We start from the raw sequence: 22,853 nt of genomic DNA, 5'->3' as shown, positions 1-22,853 counted from the left end.
ATATCTGTTTGACAAGATACTAAAAGTAAGAGTTTAATTATTGAATTACCATGGCCAGTGAACCGTAGCTCCTTTCCCAATAAGTCCCATTCAATTCACTGTAAGAGGAGTCAAAGCTGTAGACTGTTTCATCCAAAGATAATCCCAGTATAGTCCATCATAATATTATTAGAAATCCAGAATATAAACCAAGATGCATTATAGTAGATAATCCAATCCATAATGCAACCGAGACCCTTATACCAAAACAAAATCCATAATCCATTCATGCCAAATATTAAATTAAACATAACATAATTCATATTCCAGAATTAACCAAAATTCCCCCTTATTCCAACCATACTTCCCCTTAGTATATACTCCTCCTTTTTGCCAATAAATTGACAAAGGTGAACATCTATATTAGTGGATTGAGTCTGACGGGGTGCCCTATTGGATTGAACCTGCATAAGAAGATTAGAAACAACAAGAAAAGCAAAACGTGATAACAATTTTACCAAATAACATATAAGCACAAGTCAAGTTGGAGCAGATTAAGTAGATAACACATACCAAGTAACAAACGCATTCAAGCACAAATTCGTAGCAAATAACACAAAAATCACACAATTGGGTCACTCAAGAAGACAGATTGGTAAAAAAGACAGTAAGCACATTCAGATAAAGCACATTTACGCACAGATTCATATAAAGCCAAGTCAAGCACATATTCATATAAAGCCAAGTCAAGCACATATTCAAACCAGATAGCACGGTAAAACACACAAACAAAACAAACATGGTCATGTAAAGCTTATTCCGCCAGAGATCCAAATAGATCAAAATTAGGCACAGATTCATATAAACAACTTCATGCAAGAATTCATAACAGTTTAGCACAATAAGTACACAAGCAAACACAGATACGGTCATGACCGGACCAACAAAAACACATTCGCATAGTAACACAGGAGAATACAAATATTAAACACATTGCATCAAATTTTCATTTAAGTAATTATAGAGAATTCAAAGATTCAACACAAGAAACACCAATAAAATAACCTAAGCAAAAATAGGTTTATCAGTTCAAAAGCACTCAAAACAACGCAAGTAGAACATTTAGTAAACACATAGAAAACAGTCAAGAACAAAATGCAAAGAATTAACCCGCAGTTTAGTAAACACAGAGTAGTAGGCAACAAAAAGGACTAATTGAGAGAAAATTAAAAAAAAAAAAAAAGAAGATAAAATAGAGGGAACATCAATCATAGACACACTCCAAATAAAACATATATGCAATGTGAGAGCATGTAGGAACAGAACCATTAATTCAAAAGATAATTTCCCTGATCCTAAAACAGATCCTATCACAGATGCAGAATATTATATTGGCAAAGATGAAGAAATGTCAAGATTTGATGAGTGCAAGGATATTGAAGTAGAAGGCACCAAATTAAGTAAAGGAACACATAAAGACTCAGCTTTAGACATAGAAAAATTTGCAGGTATTTCACATCATAGGGTTTTGTATATTCATCTTCCCAACATCCACGAGTTTGAATTTTTATAATTTCCTATGGACCCTTTAGTGACTTCTTGGGCAAACTTTAGGGGATTAATTAGCAAGGTCGTATTTGAACCTGAGTTAGATGAGCATAGAATCCTCATAGATGGTGTCCCAGATGATATGGACATTTATATTTTAGAGAATCACTTAAATGGAATTAGGCTTAACTTTCTAAAAATTCTATGTATATCCATCCATACGGTGCTTGCAGATGAACCACCCAACTTTTGGGATGGAACAGAACATGGCACGGTTATTGAGGAAAGTGGACTTATAGTCCAATATCTTGGTAACGATGGGGATGTGTTAGAACAAGGATTGGTTTGGATTGATTTTGAGGTAGATATATGTTCTATCAGTTTGGATGCAGATATAGAAGGTATAGATTAGTCATAAAGACATTTGTAATACTTTTGATACCAACATTGCTCTGATATCAACACTGCTCTGATACCAACGTAACAATGTCCTGGTATCAATTTGTTGAGATTAACAAGAACATGATACAATAATAATGGCAGAACATGAAAGTTCTGTGTATAGTCTTTGCAATCAAATGACCTTGAGGTAGTAATATTTAGATGAAACCTTTATTCAAGATCAAGAAAAGAAACTTATGAGAAAATGTATTTACAATTACGTATAATTATCTATTGAGTTGTCTTATTAATTCTATCAGAGGTCTCTTGTCTTTGGTGGTAATTCCAAATTTAGTCACAGACTATTGTTTTTGCCATTTAAGATGTGGTAAGAGGTCAGATCACCGTCCGGGTGGATACGACACGTTGGCTCATGATTTGCAGACTCTTCCTGTAAACCTTGATGATCGCCATCAAATTGTCCCTCATCTTTTGTGGCCTTGGGCACATCATAGGGTTTTGTATATTCATTTTCCCAACATCCACGAGTTTGAATTTTTAGAATTTCCTATGGACCCTTTAGTGACTTCTTCGGCAAACTTTAGGGGATTAATTAGGAAAATCGTATTTGAACCTGAGTTAGATGAGCATAGAATCCCCATAGATGGTGTCCCAAATGATAGGGACCTTTTATTTTAGAGAATCACTTAAATGGAAATAGGCTTAACTTTCTAAAAATTCTATGTATGTTCATCCATACGGCGCTCGCAGATGAGCCACCCAACTTTTGGGATGGAATAGAACATGGCATGGTTATTGAGGAAGGTGGACTTATAGTCCAATTTCTTGGTAACGATGGGGATGTGTTAGAACAAGGATTCGTTTGGAATGATTTTGAGGTAGATATAGGTTCTATCAGTTCGGATGCAGATATAGAAGGTATAGATTAGTCATAAAGACATTTGTAATACTTTTGATACCAACATTGCTCTGATATCAACAGTGCTCTGATACCAACAGTGCCCTGATATCAATTTGTTGAGATTAACAAGAACATGAAACAATAATAATGGCAGAACATGACAGTTCTGTGTATATATTGTCTTTGCAATCAAATGACTTTGAGGTAGTAATTCTTGGATGAAACCTTTATTCATGATCAATAAAAGAAACTTATGAGAAAGTATTTACAATTACGTACAATTATCTATTGAGTTGTCTTATTAATTCCACCAGAGGTCCCTTGTCTTTGGTGGCAATTCCAAATTTAGTCACAGGCTATTGTTTTTGCCATTTAAGACGTGGTAAGAGGTCAGATCACCGTCCGGGGTGGATACGACACGTTGGCTCGTGATTTGCAGACTCTTCCTGTAAACCTCGATGATCGCCATCAAATTGTCCCTCAACTTTTGTGGCCTTGGGCACATCATAGGGTTTTGTATATTCATTTTCTCAACTTCCACGAGTTTGAATTTTTAGAATTTCCTATGGACCCTTTAGTGACTTCTTCGGCAAACTTTAGGGGATTAATTAGGAAGATCGTATTTGAACCTGAGTTAGATGAGCATAGAATCCCCATAGATGGTGTCCCAGATGATAAGGACCTTTTATTTTAGAGAATCACTTAAATAGAAATAGGCTTAACTTTCTAAAAGTTCTATGTATGTTCATCCATACGGTGCTCGTAGATGAGCCACCCAACTTTTGGGATGGAATAGAACATGGCACGGTTATTGAGGAAGGTGGACTTATAGTCCAATTTCTTGGTAACGATGGGGATGTGTTAGAACAAGGATTGGTTTGAAACGATTTTGAGGTAGATATAGGTTCTATTAGTTTGGATGCAGATATAGATTAGTCATAAAGACATTTGTAATACTTTTGATACCAACATTGCTCTGATATCAACAGTGCTCTGATACTAACAGTGCCATGAGGACCTTTGAGATCCTGTCGTGACAAAAAGTTAGTTTGGAAAAATCTAACATCCACTTCTCCAAAAATGTGGATCCCGAACTAGCCCAAAAGATTACTCGTGAAGCCGGAATTGCTAGAATTAACAATCTGGGACGGTACCTTGGTGTACCTTCTATCCACGGAAGAGTAACAAACCAATTATTTGCGGCACTTATAGAGAAAGTTGAGTTGAGACTTGAAGGTTGAAAAGGATGAAATCTAACGTTAGCAGGTAGAACGACCCTGGCGCAAAGTGTCTTGTCGGCAATGCCCTATTATGTAATGCAGTCCATGCTGCTGCCTAAAGGTGTTTGCGACACAGTTGAAAGAAAGATTCGTCAATTTATTTGGGGAAATGGAACACATTTGGTTAATTGGGAAACAGTCATGTTGCCAAAAGAAAGAGGAGGACTTGGCCTGAAAAGGTTAAGAGATATGAACATTGCCTTCCTCACAAAGTTAGGGTGGCGGATGATCACTGGAAGAACCAAGCTATGGGCAAAAGTGTTGCTAGAAAAGTACATGCATGACACCTCTAACCTGTGTGACTTTAAGTGGAAAATGGGAAGCTCGAACCTTTGGAGAGGGCTCTGCAATGCTAACTATAATCTGCTAGAGGGACTGAGTACGAGGGAGCTATCGTCGGCGCTTCAGGGAGACTCGAACGGCGAACTTTTCTGGAAGCTTGAATGCAGTGGAAGGTGTTCAGTTTCTTCTGCGTACAACATAGCAACCAGAACAAACAGTGATGAAGGAATGAAGTCATGGGAGGAGGTTTGGAAGTTAAAAGTACCAAAGAAGATTAATACGTTTGTGTGGCTCCTCAAACATCGGAAGCTCATGACAAATGTAGAGAGAAGAAGAAGGGGTTTCACAATGGATGCGAGATGTCCAGCCTGCGAAAATCATGAGGAGGACATCGATCATTGCATTAGAAGATGCACAGCAGCAAAAGAACTATGGGAAGTATTTCTACCTTATGGGGCTAATACCTGGTTTTTCAATTTGAACTTTGATACTTGGATTGAAAAAAATGTGGCAGGAAAGCTAGGAGGAAAGAAAGACGAGGACGGGAGGACTCTCTTTGCAACCGTAGCCTGGTGGATATGGAAATGGAGATGCAACAGAGCTTTCAACAATGAAAGCTGGGAGCTTGGTACGAAAATCCAATGGATCCAACAACAGAAGATGGAGACAAAAAATGCGTTCCTCAAACAGAAACCCCCTGGAGCTACACTAAACGCGAGAGGACATGCTCGAGTACAAAGCCAGAATTCGGTGTTTCTTAACACAGATGCAAGCTTTATATCGGAGCATCAACCTGCTGGAGGTGGTGGAATTCTGCGTGACTTCAAAGGAGAGTGGCTTGGAGGCTTTAGCTGCACCACTAGGACAGCAAATGCAACCGAAGCAGAACTTTGGGCAGCATACTTGGGTTTGAAATGGGCCTGGGAACAAGGAGGAAAAGAAGTTTACATGTTCTGCGACTCTAAACAAGTTGTGGATTGGCTCACTGGTGATGAAAAACCACTAGGACAATGCGGGGTCCTAGTGAGTTGGTGCAAAGAATGGATACGCAAGGATTGGATGATTGAGGTGAACCACACACCCCGAGAGGAAAATAGATGCGCCGACTGGCTCGCAAAGGAAGCCATGCGAAGACGTTGCGACTAGGTTGAATTTCTGTCACCCCCAAGCGACATCAAAGATATCCTGAGACAGGACCGCGAGAGGCATGTCCGATCGCAAGGTTGCGACTAGTGTATCTGGGCTCCCCCACCTTCATATCCCAAAAAAAAAAGTAAAACTAAATAAATAAAATAAAATAAACTAGAAAATACTCTTTTAAGTAAATAAGTAAAAGGAATAAGGTTCAAATTGGCCACTGAACGTAACCTGAAAGTGCAATTAGGTCACTAAACGAAAAAAAAGTGCAATTAGGCCACTGAACACTCCAAAAATGTGCAATTTCACCTAATAGCAGGTTACCCTCAATTTTAGCAGGTTATCTGCTTACGTGGCAGCTGAGTTGGCATTTTTAATAAATTTTAATTAATTTTTAATAAATTTTAATAATAACTTTTTATTAAAAAAAAATTTTAAAAAATAAAAACGACTTTATTTTATTTTTTATCTAATTTTTTCCAATTTTTTTATAAAATTTATTATTAAAATTAATTATTAAAAATTATTAAAAATGTCAACTAAGCTGCCACGTAAGCAGGTAATCTGCTAAAATTGATGGTAACCTGCTATCCGGTAAAATTGCATACGTTTCGAGAGTTCAGTGACCGAATTGTACATTTTTTGAGTGTTTAATGGTCTAATTGCACTTTTTTTTCGTTCAATGGCCTAATTGCATTTTCAGGTTACATTCAGTGGCCAATTTGAACCTTATTCCTAACTAAAATAACCAATTTCGTATGGAGTTTAATTATCTAAAAATTTGAACTGGTGAGCCAATTCTGATGCCACACGTGGCGCATATTTGGACTCAAAAATCCTTTGTTCCAAAAATCTATAAGAAAAAACTTTGCGAATTCGCTTACACGCTATGTCGCTGTATATAGATTCCTAGCGATTTCGAACCTACCTTCAACGAACACGGAAGCTGAAACGGCAGCGTTTTTGAAGATGACTGCCGGAAACTTGCTGTACGCTTCGCCGCCAGCGCCGAGTCCGCCGACTGACTTGGCGGACGAAGCGGCCTGGGTTTGGATGCAGATCAAGGCTGAGGCTCGGCGCGACGCCGAGGCGGAGCCGGCTCTGGCTAGCTACTTGTACTCGACGATAATATCGCACTCGTCGCTGGACCGTTCGATTTCCTTCCACTTGGGGAACAAGCTCTGCTCCTCAACGCTCCTGTCGACGCTTCTCTACGACATCTTCATCAACGCCTTCTCTACCGACCCGGAACTCCGCGCCGCCACCGTCGCCGATCTCCTCGCCGCTCGATACCGTGATCCCGCCTGCGTTTCGTTCTCTCATTGTCTCCTCAATTACAAAGGCTTCCTCGCTTGCCAGGTCTGTGGTAATTTATCGATTTTAAGTAAAATAATTTAATCATTCCCTATTAGGAGTTGATTTTTGTGTTATACTTGCTAATTTACGGAAATTAGTGTAGTTTGATAAATTAATTTTCATTTGTGGGAATTTGAATTGCTAGTTTACACTTTCAGGAAGAAATGAAAATTAGTTTGATATTTGTGACAGAAATCTGAAATTAGTTAGGTTAGCTTTGAGCAGAGAAATCTAAAGATTTGAGTTCTCAAATTGCTTTTGTCAGTTTCCAACAACTTTGGAGTTTGCTTTAATATTTCAAGAAACATTTTCATATTAATACTATACTTTGGTCTACTGACAGTTAAACATGTTAAGGATTGGATAAATTTCATTTATTTGAAGTTATATGTCCTTTGTGCTTATAAAATTTGAGAGCTCTTTTTTTAAATGAATAATTTTTTATTTTTTTATTGCCTGTTTGATAACTTGCAGAGCATAGGGGAAAATGTCATCTTTCTATAAAGGGGTGGGATTTTTGTTATCAATATTTTATTGCCTTGAATGTTATATGACAGTGGTCATATACCAGATATGGAATAAAACCTCGAAGGCTGAATCCAAAGAGCTGGGATGGCAGGGTGGCAGCATATGAAAGGAAAACATTTGAATAATTAGCAAAGAAAGCACAATTATTGTTTTTTGTTTTGTTTTGTGTTTTTTTGGTTTTTTTTTTTTTTGTTTTTTTTTGACAAAGCATGATTTTTTGTTTAACTTTTGTATCACAGAGTTGATTTAATTTTTGACTTCGTATGGAAAGTTCATGCCGTGGAAAACTGGGATCTTGTGAGAGTTAAACTTGTTTGTTTGGGTCTTTGCTAGTATTTTGTTTGAACCTATTGTGGTTGGAGGATTGCTCTAGGTTTGATTTTGTGACGGGAGAAACCAAGATAAATTACTCTGGCCTGTTTGGCAAAGCTCTTTTATATAATTATGGAGTATGAATACTCCACGATCCACCCATGTTATGAAAAGTATTTACTACGTGTGAAGAAATACAGTTTTTAATAGGTGGTTCCATATATCTCAGGCCCATCGAGTAGCTCACAAGCTTTGGAACCAATCCCGAAGGCCCCTTGCTCTTGCGCTTCAATCCCGGATCTCAGATGTTTTTGCTGTTGACATCCACCCTGCAGCCAGGATCGGAAAAGGCATCCTTTTTGACCATGCAACTGGCGTTGTAGTTGGTGAGACTGCAGTTATTGGAAACAACGTCTCAATACTCCACCACGTAACGTTGGGAGGCACGGGTAAGGTTGGTGGTGACCGGCACCCTAAGATTGGCGACGGGGTGTTGATTGGTGCAGGAGCAACGATACTTGGAAACGTAAAGATTGGTGTGGGGGCCAAGATTGGGGCTGGTTCAGTAGTACTGATTGACGTGCCTCCACAGACAACAGCGGTGGGGAATCCTGCAAGGCTAGTAGGAGGGAAGGAGCAGCCGACTAAACACGAGGGAGTGCCTGGAGAGTCCATGGACCATACCTCATTCATTTCTGAATGGTCTGATTACATCATATGACCCAGCTTTTCACCACACTATATTCTGGGCTAATATAGATCAGAGCAGTGCTTGGTTCTGGCACTAGCAGAGGGCCAAAGACCTGACCTTTATTTATAGGCAGTTGCTGTATTATTTCAATAAGTGGTCTCTGCATTTTTGTACCATTAGAGGTGATTGTTGAGCAGTATATTTTTGTATGCACACCTCTCTATAGTCAATTATGTGCGAATGTTTTGAAGTTGAGTTTGTGCTAGATTCAGTTTTTTTTTTTTTTTAATCATCTGTTTTCAGATTAACTTATCATTGCCAACTGCCAAGTAGCTTGTGGTCTAATGTATCACTATTACCATTCTAAATGGAAGGTCAGGTATCAAAAGTACTTTTTTTTTTTTTCTTAGAATTCATATGCAAAATTTTATTTAAGTAGGCGCCAATGTTATACTTTCACCAGTGTTGCAAAAATTTCGTCTAGGTGCCCGACGGTTGCTGCGAGGAAGGCCGGAATCGGCCGGCCGGTTCGGCCGTTTATTTTTTAATTATTATTATTATTTTTTTGCATGGTAAAGTGTTAAAAGTTCAAGAAGGCATAACTTTTGACTCGGTTGTCCGTTTTGGACAATTTTTTTTTTCAAATCGCGTATTTTTTCAAAGGCGGTTTGGCCCTCTAATTTCTCCCTAAAATGCTTCTTCTGCTCTTAATTTTAGTTTTTTTTATCGATTTAGATGGTTTCAACAATATTTTAAACTACTTTATAATCACTTAAATAAATAATTTGTAAGAAAAAATTAGAAGAACCTTATGTTTTATTAGTGAATTTTACAATTTTTAGTTTAATTTTTTTAAATAAAAAATTAAAATAAATAAATAAATAATCGGCGCTTAGGCGCTCCCTCGGCGCTTAGGGTGCGCCTAACGTTTTTTGCAACCTTGACTTTCACATCATTAATTTGCAATTCGATCACTACTTTCTCTACATCCCTATAACTCCAACTCACTTTTAAAAGTGGATCACACTTCTACATCACATTAAAAAAAATAAAAAAAATTAATCAATATAAAATATAAATAATGAATAAAAAAAAAAAAAGAGAAAAGTACATAAATCTTAGCAAGCTTACAACTCATGTAAGAAAATAAAAAAAAAGGAAAAATCAACGATTTGGTCCCTCAATTGTTGGTGAACTGTCAATGTAGTCCATCAATCCCTTATTCATCGATTTAGTCCTGAAAATCAATTATTTTTAGTCAATTACCTTCCGGCCGTCCTTCGTCAACCAGTCGGTGAGTGGTCCGATTAAGCATGGGCAATGTGGTATTTTCATGTCTTCAACCATCTTCTTATACACAAGCGTTGAAATACACTCCAAAAACGGCGAAGAAAATCCCTTAGTCATCCTTAGAGCCCTAGTGGTGCCACAAGCACTGGTGGACCCTTGTTTTCCACCACTGGAGCTTGGGAAAACCTCTGAAGAGGAGGAGGTGGCGGTGATGGTGGCAGCAGTTTTACACACATATAGCTCCCCAAATCAACCGGTTTTATCACCAGAGACTCTAGAATCTTCAAAGATGAATCTGAAACTCCGGGAGACATTGGTATGGTCCTCTGTTCCCATAGTGGCAGGGCAGGAATGAACCGCAATTGAGTAGGGAAGTTGACTAATGAGTCAGGGGACCTGGACCTCAACTTTCTATGGCTCAAATTCAACTCTATGGAAAGACTAGCACATGAAGAATCAATTGGGGAATTCAAATTCAAAATGGGAAAGCTACTCTGAGCCCTAAATGGCTCTTCAAACCCTCGCTGAGAGATCCAATCATTAAGGTTGGGACTATTTCTACAGTCTGAGGTCCCCGTGGGAGAGAAAAACTCTTCCTCACCTTCTTCTTCTGCTGGGAACATGGCATCAGCATTTCTCTGTTTATGTGGGAGCAGCGGTAGGGGCAGGAGCTCCGGCGAATCGAGGCACTGGAGGTCCAGTGGCGGTTTCGCAGAGAGTAGCAATGGCGGAAGAATCTGGTGGCGGTGACAGCGACAGCAGAGATGAAGTGTAAATCGGAAAAAGCAGAGATGAAGTGAAAAGACCACATTGCCCATTCTTAATCGAACCACTCACCAGCTGGTTGGCGGAGGACGGCCAGAAAGGTTTAATCGACTAAAAATAATTAATTTCGAGGACCAAATATATAAATAAGGAATTGAGATACTACATTGATAGTTCACCAATAATTGAGGGACCAAATCATTGAATTTCCCTTTAATTTAATTCACCAGCTCTACTTATAAATTGTAGCTTTTATTTTAAAAGCCTAGCTCATAATTAAAACCTTGGCTCATCCATTAAATCCTGAGCTCTTCTGAGATTTATTTGCTTTCTCTAGGATTTGTACCCTTCCTCATCCATTTCCTTAGCTTAGATTGAAACCGTAGCTCAATATAAAACCTTAACTCAATTGAATCCTTAGTTCAATTATTTGTCCTTGATGAGATTCGAACTCATCGTCTTGCCTCATCTGATTCTTTAGCGTAACATTTGAGATCCTTGGCTCAATCTTAAATACTTAGCTTAACACTAGAACCTCATATAAGGATGGCAATCTGGCGGGGTGGGTGCGGGGAATACTCCGCACCCGCATTCCCAACACACTCTCCACACCCGCATTCGCATCCGCACTCGCGCGGGTAATAAAATTCCTACGTCATACTCGTCCCGCGGGGATTTTGTGGATGCGGGTAATACCCAACCCAAAATTTTAATTATTAATATTACACTTAAATCTAATAACAATTTTATACTACACTTCTAATTATCACATGAATTTTTTTTATAAGTTTGAACTTAACTCTAAAATTTAATAAGAGCCAATGAAGTTAATCCTTAATTGGAACTAAAATTGTGTTGGTAGTATAAATTGTATTAAGTGTTTACTCATTATGTTATTTATGTTGTTCCTATTCAATTTTTATTAACAGAAAACTAAGAAGTTTAATTCATTATGCATTTTTAATTATAAATATACATAAACTTATATAATAAATGAATACTAATAACAATATATATATAAGTGCGGTGCGGGGATACCTCCCCCAGCACCCGCCCCCATACCCACGCGGGTATACAAAATTCCCTTCATACCCGCACCCATTACTCAAATTGTGCATGTATTTTAAAACCCGTAGAGCCTTGTGTTGCACAAATGTTATATGAGCTCTAGTAGAACCATAAGATTATTGTACAAGATATTTACTCTAGTGACAATCCAGAAGATTTGTCAAATTCATCTCTTCAATTTTGAAATATATGTAGAACTTGAAGATTGTTATCTTCATAGGGAGACGGGAAGTACATTTACTCGAATCAATCCGGAAGATTGGACGTAAAATCCTAAAGATTAAGTCATAAAAGACTAACAGTTGCGCACCATTTGCAACACATAAATACATAAATATCATGTACTCTTTTCCTTACTAGTTTTCTCCAATTTGGTTTTTCTAGTGTGGTTTTTAACGAGGCATGAGTATGATATAATGATGTAATGGGGAAATGTTGCAAAATAATTGCTTCAGTAGACAAACCCCAAAATCCTTAATATTATGCCTTGAAGGCTTATTATCGTACTTTTTTTTTTCCTTAATTAAGCTTTTTCCCACAGAGTTTTCTTAAGTTAAGGTTTTTAATGAGGCAATCAGTACAATATATGATTTTACAAATATCATGCACTCTTTTCTTCAACTAGGTTTTTCCCACGTGGTTTTCCTAGTAAAGTTTTTAATGAGGCATGAATGTATTCAAATATGCTATCCATATACCTTGTACTCTTTTCTTGTTTAGGTTTTTCCCATAGAATTTTCCTAGCAAGTTTTTAATGAGGCAAGATCGTGGTGTTATAATGTCCAAGAGGGAGTGTTATAAATATAGTTAAGTGTGTATATTATGAGTTGATTATGTAACTGATGTAACGGTCACCTTTATGTCTACCATTATTACTTTCCGTTACAAATGTATACTAGTACTCCACCCGTACGATGCACGATATATATATATATATATATATATATATATATATATATATATATATATATATATATATATATGAGAAGAATAGTATAGCTATTTACAACTTCCAAACTATAAAATCAAATATTATTAATATTTTGTAAATAATAAACAGTTAATAATATACAGAGTAAAAATTTTATAGATTATTAAACAACTCTGATCTTTATATACAACATTTAACGTTGAAGAAACATAATCTCCATTGTCATTGCAAATAAGTAACTTAAGACAATTCGGATTGCTAACTCTAGACAAAGCAACATACAGTTGTCCATAAACAAAAACTGATTTTTTCAACAATAGTCCAACTATAGAAAGCGTCTGACCTTGATTCTTGTTTATTGTCATAGCATAAGACAACATTAGTGGGAATTGTCTTATTTGAAACTTAAATAGTAACCTTAGATCGAAAATGGTGTAAGCGACAATCGCGGGATCAAGACCTTTGTATCTACATTAGTTCCAACTGATATAATTAAAATAACATACCATTCTTATTTTACATTTTCACTATAAACCCAACAAAAATTATTAAAAATCATAGAACAATATAATATATTGAATTAAATAAATAAACACCCTATAATTCTGGGCCAACCTAAACATATATGATATATATGATATATCAATATAGAGGATATTTTATATATATATATGGCCCATTTCAGCTACCACACACTCCAATACGCCGGCCCAAATCAAGACCTGCGGCCCACGTATAAAAGGCCAAAATACCTACACTAATCAGACATTGTTGCCGATTTCCTCGGCAAATTATGCTGTGCATCCGTATGCACCAAGCATGGTGCATACGGATGCAAAAACGACGTCGTTTTTATAAAACGCGCGCCTCCCCTTAAAAAAAAAAATAGGTTCGAAACTCTAATTCCATAATCGATGAACTATAATTCCATAATCGATGAACTATAATTCCATAATTGATGAACTATAATTCCATAATCTAATCTATGAACTAAAATTTTCAGAATGAATGAACTAAAATTCCAGAATCTATGAACTAAAATTTCAGAATCGATGAACTATAATTCCATAATCGATGAACTATAATTCCATAATCGATGAACTATAATTCCATAATCCATGAACTAAAATTCCATAATGAATGAACAAAAAAATGTTGTTACTAGGAATCGAACTTGAAAATTCCATACAGATGCACAGCATAACTATTCGATTTCCTCTCTTCTCGGCTGTGTCTTTTCTCTCTACAATCTATCTAACGTTTCTGGAAACTTCACACACATGCATTCCTCAATCTATAACCCCTCTCCTTCAATTCTTCTGTCTCGAACTCATTTTTTCGCCATTTCCTTTCCTAACCGATTACCTCTGAGCTTCTATGTAATCGACTCACAACTCGTGATCGATTACCCAGAACAAAACCCTAACCTACTTTTCGTCTATTTCAGCTATATCAAACACTAACCAAGAAATAGATCGGTTGAACATTTTATACGATCGATCTGTAAAAAAGCAAACAACAGTATTCATCGAACACACACTACAACAGCTTTAAGGTAAAACCTAGACTTAGCTTGTATGATTTTGTATTAATTAAAGTATGTTCTTCTTGAGACATATGTATTCTGCGATTTTATGAATATTTTACAAATGGTTTATTTTTTAGATGTAGAAATTGATGTCTACATCAAGAAATATTTAGCACTGTTTTTTTTTTTTTTTTTTTTTTTTAAATCCCTGTTCTGGCCAATATTTTTTAATATGTGACTCTTTTACATCTAATTTTTTACCTGCATGTATATTCTAGGAAAAAATTTAGGATTTATTAAAGTATGTTTTTCTTTAGACGGACCTGTATTGTTCGATTTTACGAATATGTTAGAAATGCTATATTTTTCAGATGTAGAAATGTATGAGTATATCAAGAAATATTTAGCTCTGAAAAATTCCTTTTAAAAAAAAAATCCCTGGTCTGTCCAATTTTTTTTTTATGTCACACTTTTACATATAATTTTTTTATCTGCATGTATATTATAGTCCAAAAATTAGGATTTATTATTATAATGTCCATGTTTTAATCCACTTTTTAATACAAATTAAATCAAAGAAAACACAAAGAGATCTAGACTTCCCATGCAAAGGAAATTTAAAAAAAAAAAAGTTAAGAAATCAGTTTTGGAACAATGAATAATTACTGACACAAAAAATAAAATTAATAAAGTGAGAATAAAACACAAAGTAATCTTTCTATACTATAAACTATGCAAATTAGATGGAATGTCAAAGATTTATTGATGATTTTAATCTGTTTCAATTGCATTTTTTTTCCTACACTTAACAGTACTTTTATAAATATGCTGTAGATATGCCACACATGTGCAAAGCAAATCAGAAACACATTGCAAATGAAACAGTAAGTCAGTATTTGATAGAGTTGGAATGTAGAACAACAGGTATGCTTCAATAGTTCAATTGTAATTTTTTCTTCAACACTGTGTTTTCTTTTTCCACGTATGGTAGTTGACACCTTCAACTTTTTCATTGTTGTTGCAATTCTTAAGTATGCACTTGCAAATGTTCTCTTTTAGAATGGATATGCAGTGGAGATTTGTGTTTCTTAAATGCCATCTATATTTTTCAAAAAAAAAAAATGTCATCTATATATAGATACCAACTTGCAGAGATCTGAAAAGTCACTATCAAATATTAGTATATAGGAGTCAATGTTTACCATCACCAATTAATGCCTAGTAGTAGGGCTAGGTGTGTGGGAAAAGTAGTATTGAGGTGTGTGGATATTGTGTAACTTGTATTGTACTCAAGATTGAATATTATCACATTACTGTTATTTTCTAAGACCTCCTTATCACATACTAAATATACTATATACAACTAAATATACTATATACTGCAAGACTATAACAGATGTACTCTAAATATACTATATACAACTAAATGTTGTCTGATAGAACTTGGATTTTTAAGTTGTTCCTATATTATGATTTCTTTAATAATATGTGTATGCATTATACATATATCTAAGTACTACCTCTCTGTCTATTTGCATAGGAAAAGCACCATAAAACCATAAATAGCTGACTTTAACTTAAAATAACCATTACATTACAATGTCAAATGGTTTGCCACGGCAACAAAGGTAGTTTCTAAAACATAACCATCAAGCACACCAAACACATTCTAATGGTTAACAGTGCACTGCAACAAATGCAGTCTTCAAAACATAACTATCCAAAAACAACATTAAACACAAAAGAGAGACATAACACCTAGCCTTAGTACAATCCATTTCCAAACGCACAGTATTAGATTACTTTTCCTGCTTCACCGCCACCTCCTTAGCCTTCTTGGACCCCCAACCACCCCCCCCCCCCACACACACACACACACATATACTGCAATTATTTAACCCAGCTTGCAAGATCATACCTCCCAGTCAGTTTTATTTTCACCCAAGTAGTTTGTGAAAGGCTTCTGGCCCCAAAGACAGTTCACAGGTTTCACAATTGTAGCAGATGTTGACACTAACTGCAAATAAACAACAGTAATGTATCAACAAAAGGAATCCAAAAGTGTCTAAATCTCTTTCTGGATAGTGTTGGTTAACCATTTAGGGCAGCTTAACCATGGAAAACTATACCAAATGTGATAGGCACTTGACCCATTCCCTTCCTCGTGTAATTTCGTTCACACACACCATGTAAATGTAGTGAAGATGTCTCAAAACTGTGATTAATTAACACGTATGTATAACACACTTGACCCATTCCCTTCCTCGTGTAATTCCGTTCACACACACCATGTAAATGTAGTGAAGATGTCTCAAAACTGTGATTAATTAACACGTATGTATAACATGTTTTGTTGCAAAGGAAATGAGTAACCATTTATTTTGTTCAAGAACATGAAATTAACTTACCTTGTACTTGTCCAAGTTTTTGAGGTAGATTGTTAGTGCTCCATACCCACCCATTGAGTGACCAGAGATGGATGCCCTTGATGTATCAAGCTGAGGATGAAGCTGTGCACCACACTGCCCAGATTTCAGAAACTTGTATTTTCTTTTTCTTCGCTTTGTGTTTGCATAGACGATCAAGACTCTCAAACTTGTATTTTCTTTTTCTTCGCTTTGTGCTTGCATAGACGACGATCAAGACTCTCAATATGTATGTATTTATAATCGTGGAAGTCAAATTGTGTAAATATAAAATAATACAAAATCTTTGTACTCCCATACCCATGTACACTAAAATCACATGCTTCCTAGGCACATTAGGATACCAACTCTGCAATAGCCCACTCCCCTACTTTTCAGGCCTAAGAAGCTAAGATACACACTAAATAGACGGGAGATGGATGAGTTTGATTTGCTGAACAGTAAACCAAAAAAACGGCGTCGTTATAACTGGGCGGGAAAATGCTGAAATCTGATTGGCTGAAATCCTTTGGCTTTAATATATATATAGATATAGATATAGATTTTATATATATATATATATATATATATATATATATATATATATATAGTGTTGTAATATGTAATGATATATGGATGAATAAGAGATTCTCCCTTTCGTCCCTTATCTCTCTATTCTTTTTTTTTTTTTTAAGAGGCTTATCTATGAACATCTAAGCTGATTTGTAAAACCTTGCTCATCAATTTAATTTGTTCACTATGAGATTCGAACTACTTATCATTTTTCCTTGGCTCAATAGAAAAAAACGTAGCTCCTTAAATGCGCAAATTATGATGTGGACACGAGTCCAAGACGATGTTGTTTTTAGGGAAAACGCGGCATTTCAGTTTAAAAAAAAAAATTGATGTTGTCTTGCCGTTAACGGTGTTAACGGCGTTATTCATTTGTGGAGTTATGAATGTACAGTTATGGAATTATGAATGTATAGTTATGGAATTATGAATGTACAGTTATGGAATTATGATGGTAAGTTATAGAATTATAAACGCAGAGCTCTGACATTATGAACTTACAATTATGAACATATAGTGATAAAATTATGAACATAGAGCTCTAAAATTGTGAACATAGAGCTTCGAAAATTATGAATTTACAGTTATTGAATTATGAATGTACAGTTACGGAATTATGAATGTACAGTTATGCAATTATGAATGTACAGTTATGGAATTATGAACACATAGCTCTGACATCATGAACTTACAATTATGAATATATAGTAATAGAATTATGAACATATGCTCCTATAACAAAACGGTCTGAAATTTAAAAAAAAAAATGGTGACAGATAACAGTGTCACTAACAACACCGTTGATTGGCTCCATTCCAAATTTGAACATCTTCTCTTATTAAAAAAAAAAAAAGCCGTATGGTCATTTATTGCAACCTCATCTCATCTTTGAAACCTTGACTCATAATAATTCCTTAGCTCATTCCTTTGCTTTTGGAAAGCTTAGCTCAATAATTTCCTTTGCTCAATATTTTCCTTCAACGTTAACAGCTGCAAATTTCTTCTTCATTGTTCATCTTTTGATTGACTCAAAATATTTTCATTGGACTAATTTTCTTGGCTATTATAAAATAAAATTACCTTTAAAAAAAAATAAGAGTTTAAAATTACATCTTACCTCGTCAAAATCTATACAATTATTCCTAACAGCCTGTTTGCTCAATAGCTTGAGACCGATCAGGGCCGGATTTTAGGCTATGCAAACTGGGCTACCGCACAGGCCCTCAAATTTTAGAGGATTCAATATTTAATTTTTACCTAGCTAGTTTAGAAATAAAAACTAAAAGTTTTCAATTAAACTTTAAAGGTTCTATGGAGGAATGGTAGGAATATGTGTTTATTGTATTTTAATTTGGAGGTCAGAGGTTCGAAACTTGAGTGCTATTTTAACTTTGAACATTTTTTTTAATCTTTTTGCATTCCGAGTTGCGCACACTATTATTATTATTATTATTATTATTATTATTATTATTATTATTATTATTATTATTATTATTATTATTATTATTATTATTGTAATTTATTCCATAATATGTTTTTTGTTTTGTTTTTTTTCTTTGCGCACAATAACATTTTATCACCTTATTATTAAAAAAATACTGTACTGATTTTAAAGATTATGATTTTGGTAGGCCCCATTTATTTACTAGAACGGGACCACCAAAATCTAAAAACCGACCCTGAAGACCGATATGTAGAGCCTCGTACGAAGCCAGTATGCACGTACGTACTTGGCTCATATGAGCATCCCTATAGACCCGAGCAGTGGCCTTTCTTCTGCTTAAAACTCTTCCACCTCCAATTCTTGGTCAAAATAGCTTAGCTTGTGGGCAAGTCAAGGTATGAGAGTACTTGCATTTTCTCTCAATTTCTCTCTAGAAGTGTAGCTTCAAAAGCATATATTCTTCCCCTATTCCTACAACAAGGTATGTTGCTTTAGTCCCTTTGATTTAGGCATTATTTCATAAATTCTTTGCAATGTATGGATTATAAATAATTGCAATGAATGTCTATAATTCCTTGCTCAAGGGTAGCACTGTTCTTTTTGTTTTTTGTTTTTTTTTTTTATTTAACTGGTACGGTTGAAATTATGAAATAAAATTACTAGAGTTTACGAGTGACCAAAAAATACATTTTTACTGTATTAAAATTTACGTATTGTTATGCTTTAGAACGAGTGGTTGAACGGACGGAGCATGATTCTTATATCTGAAAGTGTAAATTTGATTTATTCTAACACTCTTTCGATAGAATATGTTGTACAAGATCTTTCTAGTAGTGGCTTAAAACATCTGTAATCTGACCTCTCTTTCTAGAATAACATTTTCCAAACTTATAAAAATAGACCGTTGAATATATAATTAATCGAATAATAAATATTATTTACCTTAATTGAATAAAGATAAGGTGGCTGAGGATAAGGTGTGCGGCGAAGGCTTATGATTAAAAAAATAATTATTTACATTATCATATTTGCAGAAAGATGATTTCGTTTGTGGGACAATGATGCTTAATTATGGTTTAAGGATTAGATGAATACGGATGTGAAACAAATGGATATTATTGTTTTCTACAAGTTATGAAGATAAGTCCAATATAATGTTAAAATAATTACAAGATCTTCTATGCATCAAATTCTAGAAGAAAAAAAAAAAAGTAAGGCAGCAAAATTAACCTTATTTTGTAATCAATATCAAAATTTTAATTATTGATGATTGACTTTATTAATTCAATTTTTTACAAATTTTAAATGGACAAAATCATCTGATTTTGAATAAAACTTAGTGATTTTTATTTATTTATTTATTTATGAAAATAGCATTATCTATGATCTAGTTTGTGACAATTGTTTATATTAATTGATCAATTTTAATACAAGTTTATAAGATAAGTGATTGTTATTTGAAATATTTGTAGACGACGTAGACAAAAGCAAAGCTAGGAGAGAAGTGTCTATATCTTTGTACTATTTAATTTGTAGCATATCTCGAGCAGTCCAAATGCGATATTTTTTTATGCAAATAATTGCTTGATAGTGAGGAAATTGGAATATATTTTTAGTCGTTTTAGAGAGACCAACAATATGGATAACGAAAATTGTTCTCACTTTGCTGAACAGGGTGACTTGGATGATAATGACGATGGTCATACAAGATAACATTAAACTAATTTTCATAATATTAAATTACTTTTGATAACTATATGATATATTTGGTCTGATTCTTTTTACAAGGCAAGCATGATATTAATTTACTCTACACACTTGTAATCACTATCTAAAAGTATGTATTAAGTAAACCTTATCTTGTGACACTAACCAGCAAAGAAACACAAGGTAATAAATCAGCTTAATTTGCCTATAATTAATCGGTTCAAACAAAAAAATAAAATTAAAAAAAAAAAAGAAATAAATGCGGCTCTCAATGCGAGTCAATCAAACTTAGACTAATTTCATTTTGTCAAGCCACATATGAGGTTTTAAATATATTGACTTGGCAGAGCTCTAGTAAACTTATTCTTCACCAGGTAGCTAGGCATCAATAACTAGCAAATTCTACTACCTAGACTCCCAAATCTTACTCCTTAAATTTTATTTTTTGATGTGACGCATTTTAATAAGTTACTTTTTTCATCTGAGTCCCAATACAAATATCTCCATCAATATGTTATGTGTGAGAATATAAGTTGAGAGTAAAAAATAAGAGTACACATAATATTTTTCATAACTAGCTAGCCTAATGTGGGAGATAGTGTCCCAAGACACAACTCAATTTGATGACTAATACTCTAGGGTAAGGGCAATGGGGCACTCAGAATTGATGTGTATTAATCTTTTTTTAGTATGGAAATATTTAAAGAAATTGTTATCCTTTTGTCATAATTGACATCTAATTTTTAAAAATAATTGCAAGAAATTTATCAATATTGAAATTTAATTGCACAAAATTAAGGGTGTGTTTGGTTCATGGGTTTACACACTAGGAATAGTAATCAAAATCATAGTTAGTGTTCGGTTGACAACTTTTTAAAATACAACTATGAGATTTGATTACTCCTTTAATTAAAAACCCCATTCCCTAATTAAAAAGGTATCATTCAATATTATTGGTAATATGATTTTTAAGTTTGTATTAGTACTTATAGATTTTTTTTTTATTTTTTTTGGTTCATATTGATACTGACTGTAATAACATTACCGGTAATAATAATATAATAATGCTATAAGAGAGTAACAATAGTTGTATTGCCTTTTGTCTCAGTATAGAAAGTACTGTGTCTTTGTCCAGAGTATTGAACGTCCCCCTCCAAGCTGAGGGGAGTCCCTACTTATACAAAAGCTGCTAACCATAACAACATGAAGCATAAATGGAGAGCTAAGCCTTTAATTCTCTCTCATCAATGGTGACATCAATGGTGGCTTCAATGGCAGTAAAGGTGACAGCCGTTGGAATTCTGCCCGTTGGAGTTTTGCCCGTTGGGTTTCCATGTGGTGTCGGGTCAGATGCTGCTTATGATCCGGGTCGGGTGCCAGCACCGTTATCCTGTCAGATACTTTGAATGTAATTATATATTAAGATCAATTGTCTTGATTTTTTGTTTTTATATTTTTAAAAACTTTATTCCCATTATAGGGTCATACATAACCAACATCAATATTGGTAATTATTCCAATTCCACCCTACTACCAAATATGTAAAATACTTTCACCAAAACTCATACAATTACCAAGTATTTAATTCTCATTCTGATTATGATTTTTATGTGCAACCAAACACACCCTAAGAATTTATGGTTATTTTTTTTAGAATAAAAATTTACAGGGTGTTTGGTTGGAGGGATTTTAAATTCTCTTCCCACTTAATTCCCACCTAATTCCAAAGGCTATTAAATTCCGTAGTTTGATTGGAGGGAATTGCAATTCCCCCATTTTCATGGAATTAAAATCCCATGTCCCCTGGGATTTTAATTCCGGGGAAAAAAATATAGTGATGAGTCAAAATTACCCCTTCCTTTTTTAACTTAAAATTAATGTCTAACAACAATAATAGACATTTTTGACTTTATACTACTTATTCCCTTTAAATTCCCATGTATACCAAACATTGGAATTGAAATTTTCAGTAATTCTATTCCTGTCAACCAAACACTGGAATTTAAATTCTCACTTTATTCCCAGTAATTCAACTCCCATAGAATTACAATTCTTTTCTCACATAATTCCCTCCCTCCAACCAAACGCCCTGTTATGGTTTTTTTTTGGGAATAAGAATTTATGGTTTTAATTGCACAATTTTCAATCGATATAGTGAATCTTGCTTTTGATAAGAATAAGATGACATATTCGATCATTTTGTTCCCTTTTTCGTTTGATCCTGAAATTGGCTAAGATTGGAATTGAAACTCAGACACTCATCATACAAACGTCAAGAATTTTATTTTCATACTAATCTTCTATGAGATAAGACGATTTTTCTTTTCATTTGTTTCCTTGTCCTTTAGTCAAGAATTGAAATAGCATTTCTCTTATGAGCTAGGAACCAAGTTGGGCAAAAATATCCAACAAAAAACAATTAATTTCCATCCAACCAATCATATCTTCTCTAGTTGCCAATATATGCCATCCATTTTCATTACCCCACTTCTATAAGAGAAATACTGTGTACTTTCCCTTTATACTCCCAACTTTTATTCTTATACACAAAATATTGAAATAGACACTTATATTGGGATCCACATAAAAAATATATTAATGTAGACACTTGTATTGGAATTCACATAAAAAAATAACTGAGCCCGTCACATCAGGAAGTAGAATTGAAAATAAGATTTGAGAGTACTACATATACAAGAAATCCTTCTATAAATGTAAATAACCAG

General features: G+C 34.6%; 1 protein-coding gene across 1 annotated transcript; it reads left to right on the top strand.

Annotated features, from left to right (window-relative positions):
* The first annotated feature begins 6,406 nt into the window (after positions 1 to 6,406).
* LOC109171133 (serine acetyltransferase 5-like) lies at positions 6,407 to 8,681 on the top strand. The gene is made up of 2 exons (XM_019320262.1): positions 6,407 to 6,888; positions 7,955 to 8,681. The coding sequence occupies exons 1-2, from the start codon at positions 6,499 to 6,501 to the stop codon at positions 8,444 to 8,446; spliced, it is 882 nt and encodes a 293-aa protein (XP_019175807.1). The 5' UTR covers positions 6,407 to 6,498; the 3' UTR covers positions 8,447 to 8,681.
* The last annotated feature ends 14,172 nt before the right edge of the window (positions 8,682 to 22,853 follow it).

This window comes from Ipomoea nil, unplaced genomic scaffold (assembly GCF_001879475.1).
Source record: "Ipomoea nil cultivar Tokyo-kokei standard unplaced genomic scaffold, Asagao_1.1 scaffold3394, whole genome shotgun sequence".
Classification (NCBI taxonomy): Eukaryota; Viridiplantae; Streptophyta; class Magnoliopsida; order Solanales; family Convolvulaceae; genus Ipomoea; species Ipomoea nil.
This window is presented reverse-complemented; position numbering and strand designations above follow the sequence as displayed.

Bases quoted from the DNA above. Each gene is read 5' to 3' on its own strand.
- LOC109171133 (XM_019320262.1), top strand. From the start codon at position 6,499: ATGACTGCCGGAAACTTGCTGTACGCTTCGCCGCCAGCGCCGAGTCCG. The intron at 6,889-7,954 runs GTCTGTGGTAAT...CATATATCTCAG, and splicing joins AAGGCTTCCTCGCTTGCCAG to GCCCATCGAGTAGCTCACAA.